We start from the raw sequence: 15,435 nt of genomic DNA, 5'->3' as shown, positions 1-15,435 counted from the left end.
GGGTAGATAGTGAAATAGAGGATGCATAGTGTATGTACACAGGCTGAAACTGTTCTGGTAAGCACTGTCCTTTTTGGCTGAATGCCTGACCTGAAAACTACTGTAACACTCAGTGAAGATGTAGAGAGAAAATGCTGTGCTTGCCACTTAGCTCCATCTCATCACCTCTGATAATGAGTCAGAACCCAGAAGGTATTGCTTCTGCAAGAGTCTCTCATCTTAAACTAAAGGCAAAATTCCTGTTAGGTTTCATTTCCTGCTTTCTTTAGTCAAGCAGTCCTTGACTTAATAAAGTCAAGGACATCTTGTCCATTTTGAACCTGAAAAGTAGATTTAATAAAATAGGATGGGTTGTTAGGCTTTAATAGTAATATATCCTGTCATGGCTTGGTACTGATATGCGTTTAATATGTTTCTGTTTGTCTTAAAGTTTCATCCCCAACAAGTGTGCCACATGTTCACATTTTTCAGAACGCACACCGAGCACATGATGCCATTTAAAATTTCTTGATGGAAAAATCAATGAATAACAGACTTTTCTGTTTTGCAGGTGGGGGAATTAGTTAACTTGGCTTATGAGTGTGCCATGGTTGGGGCTTAGATAATCTAACTTGGAGTTTTACAGACTTCCACTAGTAAAAAAACCCTCTGTAAAGATCCTTATACAGAATGACTTGTGTGAACTGCTTCTCAGCCTTAGACTGTACTCAAAATCTACAGCAAAATCTGAAATTACTTACTAAGCTCATACAGGTATTTTTTCCTAATCTTTTGTGATTCTCCTTGGAAGGCTAAATGCAACACATGAGGTGTTAAGGCTATCTTTCTCGCTGGAGTGAAGCTGTTTGTGGCACATAAGTTAAAGGAAGAAACAGCATTCTTTTTTTACTTAAGTGGTATGCAGTTAGACTTCAATAAAATTTCCATCAAATATGCTGTCTTTCCTCTCAGTTTAGGATATTTTTTTCACCAAGTCCCATAAGCCTCTGTAGCTTGCTTTAGGAGAATCTCTTTCTGGGATCTGTAGCGTGGCTAATGAATTTCATTTTCACTACTTTAAGTTACTACTCCATTGTGATAGATTCTAGAACAATATGCCTGTTCCAGATGTGGTGTTCTGCTTAAAAGTGCTCTCAAGGACTCCAAGTCATCTCCTTGAAATGTAACCATTGGTCACTTACCTGTTACAGGATCCAAATAGGCATATGTTAAAAAAAAAAAAAAGGTAGTTTGCCAAAGCGGAAGACTTCAGAATCTGTATGGATTTCATGCCTCACTGCTGCCTATCCTTTTCAAAGACTTTTTAAAACTTCCAATCATGTGGAACAGCAGGCTTTCTTTAATAAAATAAAAAAAAAATATTTGAGGTAGCAACTGAATCTAATTAAGAAACATACCATGCAGGAAGGTAAGTTAGTAATAAAAAAAATGAATTTATTACCTCCCAGTTACTACTTGCCCCTCTTCTGTGTAATTAACGTTTTGTAAATATGTTACATGGACATTTGGGAAGAAGTTATTGGTCTCTCTGTCTGTAAGACTTAAAAAAACACAACACCACCACCAACAAAACCCACAAGAAAATAAAGAAACAAACAAACAAACCTAAACCCAAACCAGAGCAAGACAAACACACCACACACTCCCCTTGCAGTGGAGATTTGGAACAGCTGAAGGGGTCTTCTTAAACTGTCCTTTGGTTATATATGAACTGTTCGTTCTTAGGATTCAAAGAGCTATAGGTAAGTCAAGGTCAGTGCTGAGACAGCAGTTTATCGCTTTTAGGTTTTGGTATCTGTACTGTGCAATAAATTTGTCTTGTTTGCTTGTCCATCCCCCTCCCTGAAATATTTTAGATAATGGGAATGACAAGAAGAAATTTAAAGGAGACAAATCGTCATGCTCCCCTTCACGTGTCCTTCATCTTCGTCAAATTCCAAGTGATGTTACTGAAGCAGAAGTCATTTCATTAGGTGTCCCTTTTGGCAAAGTAACGAACCTCTTGATGCTAAAAGGAAAAAGTCAGGTATGTAATTTTCAATGTTTCAATTATAAGAGCAAGGCTGAAGATGTCGTTCATGTTATGGCCCTTTTGGTATTGTATTTGGCTGACATGATTGCAACAATGTCTAAATATTTCATTGATAGCTCAAGATTTTCATATTTTCAAATGTGAAAGTATGTCTTGATATTTAAGTTTTTAATATGCTTTTGGATTAAATAATTATCTAGTAACTTGTTAATAATATTGCTAAACATTATATCCACCTTATGTAAGAATATATAGATGATAATATTTGATACATTGTCACTACTGATGTCAACATATGTCTTGAAATAACCTGCCTGATTAAATAATTAACATGCATGTTAATTTTTTAATGTGAAATAAATTGCTTAGTTTTGGGTTTTTTTAAATCCTTTTAGATGTGATGGGATAGTTCACATCATGAATAAACACTGAAATCCTAAAAACAATGGGCATTCATTCAAAAATTGTCTAGAGCACTGAGCCGGGTTAATACAATGCACAAACTGATAAATGTTTAGTGTCCTGTTCCTACTTTTTCAATCAGTATGTGTATCTGCTACCTAGGTAATAGTGCTTGGATTCAGGAATCTAATAAATCCATTAGCAGTGTGGTATTTTTAGCAGCATTGCTTCCCATATGTCATACTTATTCCACCTCTTCTTTAATGACTTATTGTACTTACAGTGTAAAGCCTTTTAAGAAAACCCACAAATCAAATCAAATATCCCTGTAAACATGCACAGACAAATGCATTTTAATGTTGAGCAAATCAGTACTGTACTTTCTAGTGAGAGTGGAATTGGGAATAAATGGTGCTTTGATGCTTTGTTCTCTCCTGTAAACAAAACAACACTGAAAACTGCTATTTATTGGTTGCAGGCGTTTTTGGAAATGGCTTCTGAAGAAGCTGCTGTTACTATGGTGAACTACTATACCCCTGCTACACCTCACCTCCGCAGTCAGCCTGTTTATATTCAGTATTCCAATCACAGAGAACTTAAGACTGACAATCTACCTAATCAGGCTGTAAGTATAGTATTTCCATTTAACAGGATAGAATTGCACGAGTTGTGTACTGGTTTTGGCTAGGATAGAGTTAATTTTCTTCATAGTAGTTTGTGACACTTACATAGCATCAAGGCCTTTTCTGCTTCTCACACTGCCCTGCCAGTGTGAGTGCACAAGAAGTTGGGAGGGGACACAGCTGGGACAGCTGACCCAAACTGACCAAAGGGATATTCCATACCATATGACGTCATGCTCAGCATATAAAGCTGGGGGAAGAAGGAGGAAGGTGGGACGTTCGGAATGATGGCATTTGTCTTCCCAAGTCTTCTCCATTACGCGTGATGGAGCCCTGCTGTCCTGGAGATGGCTGAACACCTGCCTGCCGATGGGAAGGAGTGAATGGATTCCTTGTTTTGCCTTGCTTGCACACGCAGCTTTTGCTTTACCTATTACCTATTTATCTCAACCCAGGAGTTTTCTCACTTTTACCCCTCCAATTCTCTCCTCCATCCCACTGCGGGGGAGTGAGCGAGCGGCTGTGTGGGGCTTAGCTGCCTGCCAGGGTTAAACCACAACATTAGTAAATAAACAGACTACTTTCCACTATACCAATAGTCAAATTCTAATAGATATTATTTCTGTCTGTTGTTATCTAAGCAGTAACTTCTTTCAGACAGGGACGCCTCAATATCTGTAAAATCACTGTGGAGGAGCTCAAGCTCAAGAATGGTTCGTCGTGATGAGCAGGAAATCAAGTGAAGGTGGCAGGAGGACTGCTTGGATGAACAAGGAGCTCCTGACTGAACTTCAACATAAAAAAGAGGCATAGAAAAGGTAGAATCACAGACAGGTGACCAAGGAGGAATATAAAGCATTATCTGAACATGCAGGAATGTGGTTAGGAAAGTCAAAGACCACATGGAGTTGGCTCTGGCAAGGGATGTGAACAGCAATGGCTCCTCAAACTGTATCAGCAGCAGAAGAAAAATTTAGGGAATATGTGGGTCTGCTGCTGAATGGGGCAGGAGCCCTGGTGACAAAGGATGTGGAAAAGGCTGAAGTACTGTATGCCTTCTCCTCAGTCTTCAGTTAAGACTTGCCCTTGGGAATACCAAGCAACTGAGAACAATGGGAAAGTCTTGATGAAGGAAGTAGAAAAGAATCTCGTTAGGGAACATTTAAACAAACTGGGTAAACAAAAGTCTGTGGCCCTAATGAGATGCACTTGTGAGTGCTGAGGGAGCTGGCTGATGTCATTGCAAGGCCACCCTTACAGTCTTGGAAAGGTCATGGCAATTGGAGGAGGTTCCTGAGGACTGGAAGAAAGCAAATCTCTCTCCTATCTTAAAGAAGGACAAGAAGAAGGATCCAGGGAACCACTGGCTGATCAGCCTTACCTCGGTCCCTGGGAAGGTAATGGAGCAACTAATCCTGGAAACCATTTCCAAACATTCTAAGGACAAGAAGGTGGTTAGGAAAAGTCAGCATGGGTTTTTGAAAAGGAAGTAATGCCTAACCAATGTGCCTTCTACGGTGAGATGACTGGTTTGGTGAATGAGAGGAGAGCAGTGGATGTTGTTTATCTTGATTTTGGTAAAACTTTCAACATTGTTTCCCATAACATGCCAATACACAAACTGATTAAATATGGTCTAGATAAGTAAACTGTGAAGTGATCTGAAAGGCTGAAATGCTTGTGACCAGTAGCATGAATTCCGGCTGGGGACCAGTTGCTAGTGGAGTACCCTGGGGGTCCAATACTGTTTAACATCTTCATTAATGTCCTGCATGATGGGATGGGGAACATCCTCAGCAAGTTTGCTGACAACACAGAACTGGGAGGAGTAGTTGACACTCCAGATGGTTGTGCTGCCATTCAGAGGGACCTTGAAAAACTGGAGCAGTGGACTGACAGGAGGAGCCTCATTAAGTTCAACAAAGGGAAATGCCAACTCCTGCACCTGAGGAGGAGTAACCCTAGGTACCATTGTACACTGGGGCCAACCAGCTGGAAAGCAACTTGGGAGAGAAGAACCTGGGGGTCCTGGTAGACAGCACACATGCCCTTGCAGCAAAGAAGGCCAGCAGCCTCCTGGCCTGCAGAAGGCAGAGCATTGCTGGCAGGTTGAGGGAGGTGATCTTCCCCTCTACTCAACACTGATGAGACACATCTGGAATTCTGTGTCTAGTCCTGGGCTGCTCAGTACAGGAGAGACATGGACATAGTGGAGCAATTCCAGCAAAAGGCCATGAAGATGGTTAAGAAACTGGAACGTCTGTCATACAAGGAGAGCCAGAGGGAGCTGGGATTGCTCAGTCTGAAGAAGAGAAGGGTTGGGGGTATCTTACCAATGTCTGCAAATATGTGGTGAGGGGGGAGTAAAGAAGGTGGAGGCAGACTTTTTTCAGTGGTGCCCAGTGACAGGACAAGAGGCAATGGGCATAAATTCAAATACAGGAAAATCCACTTAAACTTAAGAAAAAACTTTTTTACTGTGAGAGTGGTCAAACATTGGAATGGGTTGCTCTGAGAGGTTGTGGAGTCTCCATCCTCAGATACGTTAAACACCTGACTGGAAACAGTCCTAAGCACCCTGCTGTAGGTGACCCTGCTATTATATTCTACACTACTTAGAAATACTTGCTTACAATGTGTTTGGAAAGAACTTTTGCCATTCCTATGTTTTAACATTAGGTAACAGCTCTCAGTAGCTTCAGAATATGAAGAAAGTATCATGTCTTCTCTGGTAAATCTTTTCTCTGAATAATTAGTCCTTATTTTTTTCCCCTGTTACTATGTCCATAATATAGTAGCAGGTATACCAGAAAAACATACCACTTCAATTTTATATGTTTGTATTTTCTTAAAGTTAATTGCTAATCATGGGTCTGTAGATGCTATCTGAAGAATATATGGAAGAGCAAACCCAGCAGAAACATGATGAACCACTTTCTGCCCAAAAAGCAGCTCTTTCAAAGCTTTTTACTTTATCAGATATGGATGTTATTGTGAGGGGTCATGTAACCTGCTTTTGTAAGATTTGTGTTGTTGGCACTGTTCCAAGGCCTTGCCAAACTCAGGAATAGCAAATCATCATCTTTAAATCATTCAAGTTTATTCTTAATAGCGTTATCTTTTTTAATGTTGACTGTTTATTCTAAGAACCCCCCTAGATCCAATAAAATGGATATTTTCACTGATAAAACATCAGTTTTATGTGTAACTTCATGCCAAACACCAGAATTAATTTCTTCCTTGTATTTTTGAAGTACTAAAAATTGATTTCTTAAGAATATGAATTGAACATTGCAGATGACTGATTTAAATCCTAATCTCTAAACAAGGAAATACCCTTTGCACAACAAGATCAAAGTATACAAAACCGTCATACTGTAGTTGAAATCCATTTGGATTTTTGGATTCCTGGATGAATTGCAATTGACCTGCCATTTAGATACGTAAATTATATAATATGATGTGTGTATCACAATTTTGTTTTCTGTAAGAATGTTTCAAGTAGTGACTGGGGCAAAAATCAGTGCTCATTTTTAATTTGTGCTGACACAAAAGTCACTGAAATCTTGCAAGCTTGTCAATCTGATAAATGTTATTTGTCTCTTTCCTCATCCAAGATTGCGGGATTGGTTTGTTATCTGCAAAAACAAATAAATAAAATAACAAGAGTGATTTTTTTTTTTTTTTAAGGATGTGGTGCATGTAACAACCTCAGGAAAACTACACTCACATTTGCAAATAAGGCTCCTTGTATCCATTTCTCAGAGTGTTTTAAACTCAGTGCATGACGCTTGCTTTCTCCTTCCATAAAAACAACATTGTCTACTTAAAAAAAATTTTTTTTTGCATTTATGACTCTTACACTTGAGTTTTATTTAAATTGTAGAGACCCTAGCAGGGCAGCTGAACACTACATTACTGACCTAGTGTCTAGGCTCAGGCCTGAAGTACAGATTATTTTGCAGGGTCACATGTTTCTGAAACTGGGTAACGTCTTTATCATGTGCCATGTTTAGTCCATCTTCCAAGGAAATAGTGTTACTGAGACATGACTTAAGTCACAAGACTACAGTTGGAAAGGAACGTCTCTCCATAGTGCTCTCAGAGGTAGTCTGAAGACCTTTTTGAGAAAAGCCCATCAAAAACAAACGTAGAGACTTCCAAAGTCCCAGTGAGGCAGTTTGAGGAGTGAGATTTAAAGGTGGTTTTTGTGGTTGATAGCTTGGCTCAGAAAAAAGAGCAGGGTATGCACCTTTAAGCTTATCCCCAGCAAAACTTAGCTCCTGAAGAGAATGAAATCCTAATAAAGCAGAGCAAATAGTTTTTGGTACACTCACTGGTTGTTAGTCTATTACAATATTGTCATCATATTGATTTGCTGGAAAATCTCTAGAATGACAAAAGCTTACTGAATCAAAGCAAAATTGTGTTATATGGCATTACAAAGTAGTAACAGTTTAACTAAAAAAGAAAGTCATAATTCTGTGGAAGTATGATCTGACTTATTTTAGGGGAGGGGGAGGGAATGAAGAGGTATGATTTACCTGTTAACATGGGATTTGAATTGATAATCAGATAAAGGGAATATGTTTTTTTAAAAGTTGCATTTTTAAATGCATGTTACATGCTTTTTGTTGTAAGAGATCTTTGTTTAGATATGAATAATTTGTATGTGTGTAAGTTAATTGCGGTCTCTACTGTGTCATGATTTCAGAGAGCCCAAGCTGCGTTGCAAGCTGTGAATGCTATGCAGTCTGGAAGCCTGGCTGTTACAAGTGCTCTTGCTGCTGAAGGTGGGCCCCTTCACGGTCAAGGTTCTGTTCTTCGAATCATTGTTGAAAATCTTTTCTACCCTGTCACTTTAGAAGTCCTGTATCAGGTAATGAGGATTGCTAAAAAAATAGTTAAAATCTGTTCCAATGTTGCCATTGTAAATCCATTAATCTTTTTTTTTTTTTTTTTTTTTTTTAAGTACCTGTGAATCCTTAATCAGTTGAATGAGGACTGTCACTTTAAAATTATTTGTTGCAGTTTAGGGATCTAGGCTTGAATCAGTTTTGCACAAAAAAATCAAAGTAAACAGAGCTTCTGTACTCAGCTTCTCATGGTATCTTTCATTTCTTTTAATTCCTTTGTTTCTGTGGAAGCAGCAACAAACTTGAGGTGCTATTTCTAATTTATGCCCACATGATGAGGTGGTGAAATACTGATTGTTATGAAATTGTGGACCAATATTTTAGCACTCTTTGTACTGAGTAACTTTTGTAGTTTGGATTATATTTTAGGGTTTTATATTCACTTTTGTAATTCGATGCAAGTGATGTAATATACAAGTATAGTTGCTTGGACAAATGTTTTTGATTGTTCATCAACTGTTAGAATGCCATTTACTTTAACTACCTCTGAAAGCCTGGAATAGTGGTAGGCTATAGCTATGAAAGATGTTACCATAACTCCTGCTAGGGGCTGTGCTATGCTGTTGAGAACTATACATTTAAAACCAGTAACTTTATGAGACTATTTCTTTGTGCCTGAAGGATTTGTTGATACTTTTTTCAGATATTGCAAAGGGTTTCACACTTAAAGCTTTTGTAATTACTAGTAAATTTGTGCAATAATAAACATGCCCCAAATATGAGTTTCTTGAATTAATGCGATTTAAAATAATTGGGATGTTTTTACAAGAACGTACAGTCCTGGAAGAAGATTTTTGCTGCTCTACTAGCATCTCAAACAATAGTTGACTGTTACCAACACTTTATTTTTCCTCTTACCTCTTAATATTTCCTCTTTCTCTGTATCTCTCCCCCCATGATAGTGATTAACTAGTATACTAGTTGTCACTTTGATGTAGCAATTTGCCTGATCTAAACTTTTGTTTGTATCTGTGAGTATTGTTCACTCGTTACCGAGCTCGTGCAAATACTACGTCAACTATTTAGGATTATTAGTGCACTCAGAATAACCTGAGAACAAACTTCTGTGGTTATGGGAGCTGTACTAGTTTAATAGTGCAACAGCAGTTCCTGGATCTAATCTTACATGGGCTTTTTGTTCGGTTGTCTGGTTTTTTTCATTTTTTACTAAGCAGGCAGTGGAAGGGGAGATTCATGGTAATTTACTTTAATTTGATTAATGTTTACTTCAGTGCAGCAGCACTGTATTTTCAGTCTTTGAATTGCTCAATGGCCCTCACTAACTACTTTTGCAATAGGTCTAGAAAATTAAGCAATATTTGAAAAGGGAGCTTATTTGGAGTTCTTAACAGGAGACAACCTCCTCTAATTAAAGCAGCACTTTGTGCCTGATAGCTCCAATGTAATCGTACTTTGTAAGTGTGGTAAGGTTAATGGAAATTAAAATTTTCACTGATAAGTATAGCATCATATGGAACACTAGTACACAAGCTGTCATCCAAAACTTTGACTATATTTTGTAAGTTATAACTGCTTGTCAAGAAACTAACCCTTTTTTAATCACAATTCACCTTAAAATATTTATTATAAGAAATAGAATATTCATTGTTATCTTTGCAGAAACAAAATTGATATATACAGTGGGTTTTAGGTTTAAAACCAAACAGGAATACATTGAATTTCATTATCTTAAAAAGGTCTGTTTGGTCTTGTAGATAAACATGGAAAAGCATGTATTTAGAAGTTGAATTTAGGCCTTTCTTAAGGAGAAGTGCTTTGTGAACAGGAACTCAATGGCTAATTTTAAATTGCTGTGAAAAAGCTTTCTGTTCTGTCTTCTACCACAAAATGATGACTGCAGCATAAAAACCTTGCTTCTGAGAGATTGAAAAACTGGGCACAAAGGGTTAGGAGAGTGTGTCTTGTATCCATGATTCTAGCCCTAATAGGCTGGCAAAGAGACGCTTGTCCTTACCTCTGGCCTTTCTTTCCGTTCCAGGCTTAATACTTGTCTGGGGGGTTCTGCTTTCCTCACTTTGCACTGATTCTAACAGTTTGCTCTAAAACTGTTAGTACTTCCCAAATTCACCTTTCCTCTTCTACTGTTAATTTGGACATAGTTTTTCTGCACTTGCATGATAGCTATACTTTTGTCCTCATCCTTTGTGGCTTTGCTTTTGTATAGACACCTTCATGTAGTGCGCACTCTCATTTTGAGTGTATATATATTTAATTTCAACCTTTGAAAATTTTACTGCAGTGCTTGCATTTGCAATAAATCAAATACCATTCAATTGTAAATGAGAGGGGTAGGTCACAAACTAGGTCTTTGTCTTGCCTCTTTCCTTCTTTGTCTTCTAGTTTGGACAGTGGGTCTGCATAATTAATTTGTAGGCACATCAACTATTTAAGATGAATTTTTGGTCACCAAATTTGCAGAATTTGTTGGAAGTACAGAATGTAAAGGTGGATACCTTGAAAGGCAGTTTGCAGTTCCCACCTCAACTGACTTGTGAAAGTCCATTTCTCAAACCTCAACTTTGATTATCCACAATTTCTCTGCAGACATTGGACAAATACCTCTTTGGGCTGGCCTTCCCTGCTCTTAGTTGAACAGTCATTGCTAAATCTTTAAGGAAATTTTATCCCTCTTCCCCATCTTTTGTAGCCTCTTTTTAATTTTTTTTTTTTTACCTGAAACAAAATTCTGAGTTCACTCAATTTCTTTTCAGCTCTCACAAAAGAAATATTTTTCAGAAATTTGTATGAAGTTTTAAAATGCTAGTTTTTAGCGTGCGTGTATTATTCATTGTTTCTGAAAGTCCATATTTTTCCTTCTCAGATTTTCTCTAAATTTGGATCTGTCTTGAAGATTATCACCTTCACTAGGAACAATCAATTCCAAGCTTTGCTCCAGTATGCTGATCCAATGCATGCATATTATGCCAAAATGGTAAGTGTAGTGTATTCAGCTTGGCTTTTTGGTGGGTTTTTTTCTGTTTTTCCCCAGATAAATGGGAAACATTAGGAATAGCTTGATCATTAACTTTATGAATTCTCGTCATTCTAACACTCTTGTTGCACATGAATAACTTTGACATCCCTCATTAGTTAAGAGGATAACACTCTATCACTGCAAGCATAAATGTACAGCACACACCCCAAGACATGCGTGAGTCTACCAAAACAAAAATTGGAGTTGTCAGTAGTGATGAGTGATGGTAACTGTAGTTGACCAAAAAGCTTTTTGCCTTTCAAACTAAATGGAGTATTTTCAGTGAGGTTCAATACTAAGAGTAGTGTAGTTAAATGCCCAGAGATTAGATGAATATTACGTTTCACTTGTTTGAATTTCAGTGAGAAATTTACAGTAATCAATGTTTTCATCTTAAACTTCCTAATTTCAAACCAGCTGTACCCTGATTTTTAAAATGCACGTTCTCAGTAATGAAGAAAAGCTCACCTGCTTTAGGTACATTTTCTGTGGTGGGTTAACCTTGGCTGGCTGCCAGACACCCACCAAGCTGCTCTCACTCCCCTTCTTCTGTAGGACAGGGGGAGAAAATAAGGTGAAAAAGCTCATGGGTTGAGATAAGGACAGGGAGATTGCTCACCAGTTACTGTCATAGGCATAAAAGACTGAACTTAGGGAAGATTGATTTAATTTATTGCCAATTAAAAATAAGAGTAGGACAGTAAGAAACAAAAACAAAAGTAAAAACACCTGCCCCACACCCTTACTCCTTCTTCCCAGGCTCAACTTCATTCCCAACCCTTCTACCTCTTCCCCCCCAGTGGCGCAGGGGGATGGGGAATGAGGCTTGTGGTCAGTCCATAACACTTTGTCTCTGCCGCTCCTTTCTCCTCACACTGTTCTCCTGCTCCAGCATGGGTCCTCCCCATGGGATACAGTCCTTCACAAACTACTCCAACATGGATCCTTCCCATGGGCTGCAGGGGGATATCTGCTCCACGGTGGACCTCCGTGGGCTGCAGGGGGACAGCCTGCATCAGCATGGTCTTCTCCAGGGGAATCTCTGCTCCGGCAACTGGACCACTTCCTCCTCCACCTCCTTCTCTGATCTTGGTGTCTGCAGGGTTGTTTTTCTCACATTTTTCTCACTCCTGTCTCTCCCTCAGCTGTTGCACAGTGTTTTTTACCCTTTCTTAAACATGTTATCACAGAGGCGCCACCAGTGTTCTGACTGGCTCCGCTTTGGGCAGCGGCAGATCTGTTTTGGAGCCAGCTGGAACTCACTCTGTCCAGCACGGGGCAGCCCCTGGTCTCTTCCCACAGAGGGGTAGCAGCCCCCCCCCCCCAAACCTTCCCGCATAAACCCAATACATTTTTGTTTTTCAAAACAACTTTTAGAATTAGTTTCCTTATAATAGCTAAATATTTTAATTTCTAGAAAACATTGTTAATTTCCTCAGTGGGGAGTAGTTTGATAGTTAAATATTAAGAGCTGAGACCTCAAAGATTTTTGCAGAAGGGACAGCAGTGTTACAAATCATCACGTTATAATACTTGACCTGTGAAGTAAAAAATGAAGACAGAAAATAAAACACTTCACTTACAAAGTGTCTTGGGCTTAGTTTCAAGTATTTCTCTTTAACCTATGTGGTCACCTCAATATTAGTGAATAAATAAAATCAATTTGAAAGTTCCCATAGAAGGTATATAAAAGAATAGATTCTCCTAAGTATTAAATGGTATTTGGCATTCAGTTTTTTCAAAAAATTACCAAAAGACTAGAGTGAATGGAACTTTTACCCTACTTTTGTATTGAAGTTGACTTTATTCAGCTTCAAAATTAAAGGCACGGAATATTTATTGCTACTTGCACTTCAGTCCAGTAAGTAAATTCACTATGTGTTTTAGAGATTAAGTATATATTGGAAATTAGTAAATGTATTTGGATTATAGCCTGCTTGTTAGCAATAGCATCTTTTCTTAAAGAACAGTATTAATAATAAATTATACCTTATTAAAGATTTCACAGAAATTATAATTTCAGTCTAGTTTATATTAAATAATTATAACAAACCAGTATCTTTTGAGTGTTTTTTCCCCCTTCATCCATCATGATTCTTTTATGACTGGTATAGGCAGAAAATACTACTTCAGTGATCCTTCTGAGCATAGCTGCTCTTAAAAAGATGGCTTTTATAGAATCATTTAGGTTGAAAAAGACCCTTAACATCGAGTCCAACTGTAAACCTAACACTGCCAAGTCCACCACTAAACCGTGTCCCTAAGCGCCACATCTTTTAAATACCTCCAGGGATGGTGACTCCACCACTTCCCTGGGCAGCCTGGTCCAATGCTTTACAACCCTTTCGGTGAAGAAGTTTTTCCTCACATCCAATCTAAACCTCCCCTGGCGCAACTTGAGGCCATTTCCTCTCGTCCTATCACTAGTTACTTGGGAGAAGAGACCGACACCCACCTCGCTACAACCTCCTTTCAGGGAGTTGTAGAGAGCGATGAGGTCTCCCCTCAGCCTCCTTTTCTCCCGGCTAAACAACCCCAGTTCCCTCAGCCGCTCCTCATAAGACTTGTTCTCCAGACCCCTCACCAGCTTATGTAAGGGACAGTTCCGTACAGTAAAAATCTCCAAATTAGTATCGCTACTAGCATCTGCTATCGTGTGTTGAGTGGGAGACAAGTAAGATTAGAAGCACAGCTAGAAAGACAAGTCATACTTAAAGCTGTGTTTTGTCCATTGGCACAAGGCGACATAATACTTACTAATTAGTGGACTACACTAGTACTCTATACAGGATGTTTAGGTAAGGATAGTGGCCGTATAATTGTCACTTGGTGTTTAAAAGCAGCACCTTAAAAACAAAAGATGAATTTCTGTTTGGATACGATTGTGGGGTGAAAATAAGATAAACTTACAGTGGGGCTGCCACTATGTGTTTTGCCTCTGAAAATGTAATTATTTTCCTTCAGGCTCTGGATGGCCAAAGTGTCTATACTGCGTGCTGCACCCTGCGTATTGAGTTCTCCAAGTTAACTAGCCTTAAGGTAAAGTACAACAACGACAAAAGCAGAGATTTCACTCGCCTTGACCTTCCTTCTGGTGATGGCCAGCCACCCCTGGAGCCATCCATAGCTGCTGCCTTTGGTAAGAAACCTTCACTTTTAGTGATAAATACATAGTAAGGTCATTATGCTTTTTATGTTGCATTTATGCTCTGGCTTCATAACAGGTTCATAGAAGGGTACATTTTGCATACAATTCTGTTTGTTAGGTCCAGTAAGGTTTGTAAGGAAAACAGAAAGTCCTACTGAAGATAAATGAGTATCTGAAACTAAACAAGGAATGCTCTTGGGCAAATTTAAAGTGTTGTCAAAGAGCTACATTTGTGAAATGCTGTGAAATGATATCATTGGTACAGGTAGTATAATAAATGTTGCATGTCAGAATGGTCAATGGCAGTCATCCAAAATTGACACTGATTGCCTAAAGCTGCTTGAAAATAAGTGTTTTAAGGGTGTTAGCTCTGCTGTAACAAACAAAATCATAGGAAACTTAGAAATACTACACTTATTTATGTAAGTTTTGTAGTCACCTTCTAAAAGGTAAAACTTTAGACATTTTCTTGAATTTTAGAAGTCACTTCCATGGCATAGTGGAGACAGTGTCTGCTTGAAGCCACACTGGAGAAGCCTTTTTGGCATAAATAGCTCATGCATGTTCATTTAATCAACTTTGGTAATAATGCAAATCATCAAACAGATCAATCTGATGAGCTGGCAGAAGTGTTCACAATGCAATTTGAGCGATTTTAGCTGTTTTCTTTCTCTCTAATGGCAAATATGAGCAATAATACACAGCTAAGAAGTTACTGTCTCAGACGTTGAATAGGTATCTACGTAGCGTCTGGTTGGTTAGAACAGTAGCAAGGGCTGGGAAAGAATTCCCTTTTTTTCCTTTAGTTTTCTGTAATAGCTAGGGCAGATACTAGGTTTGGTTTGGTTTTTTGGATAGTTGGCTTTGGTAGCTTAGATTAGAGTAAGAGAGTGAGTTGCGCTCACTACTTTCTGGATTGTTTTTGCTGGTCCCCTTAAAGGTAGGCCTTGGATCTTTATGTAATGTACAACCATCTTTATAATTGTTTTGAGGATTTGCCATACGCATCATGGAAACGGGCCGTTATAGATCTGATGTCTTCTGAATAATCAGACTTACACAATTTGAAATGTCAATGAAAGGGGAAAGTACAATTAGAGTAGGACAAACGTGCTTGCAGGGCAGAGGTAACATTGTATGCATGCTTCTGGAGGATAACACATGAATGCTTCTCCATTTCCTTCCCCCTCACTCTTCCGAGCTTGTCATCGCTAGCAATCTCATTTTCAGTCTGAACATTTACTGTAAGAACAGCAGAGGTGCTGGTGTAAAGAAGAGTCTGACATCTGTATCAAAATCTGTTTGTAGTGCAGCCGCGG

The 15,435-nt window shown here is 38.6% G+C and overlaps 1 protein-coding gene across 5 annotated transcripts in view; it reads left to right on the top strand.

The window, feature by feature from the left end:
• Positions 1 to 15,435, top strand: part of PTBP3 (polypyrimidine tract binding protein 3) — a 65,041-nt gene that overhangs the window by 34,735 nt on the left and 14,871 nt on the right. For all 5 annotated transcript variants that reach the window (XM_076362143.1, XM_076362142.1, XM_076362141.1 and 2 more), the window contains 5 exons: positions 1,857 to 2,026; positions 2,913 to 3,059; positions 7,772 to 7,936; positions 10,816 to 10,926; positions 13,933 to 14,107. In XM_076362143.1, coding sequence (XP_076218258.1) covers positions 1,857 to 2,026; positions 2,913 to 3,059; positions 7,772 to 7,936; positions 10,816 to 10,926; positions 13,933 to 14,107 — 768 coding nt within the window. The remainder of the gene's footprint in view (positions 1 to 1,856; positions 2,027 to 2,912; positions 3,060 to 7,771; positions 7,937 to 10,815; positions 10,927 to 13,932; positions 14,108 to 15,435) is intronic.

The sequence above is a fragment of the Aptenodytes patagonicus genome, chromosome Z (genome assembly GCF_965638725.1).
Source record: "Aptenodytes patagonicus chromosome Z, bAptPat1.pri.cur, whole genome shotgun sequence".
Lineage (NCBI taxonomy): Eukaryota > Metazoa > Chordata > Aves > Sphenisciformes > Spheniscidae > Aptenodytes > Aptenodytes patagonicus.
This window is presented reverse-complemented; position numbering and strand designations above follow the sequence as displayed.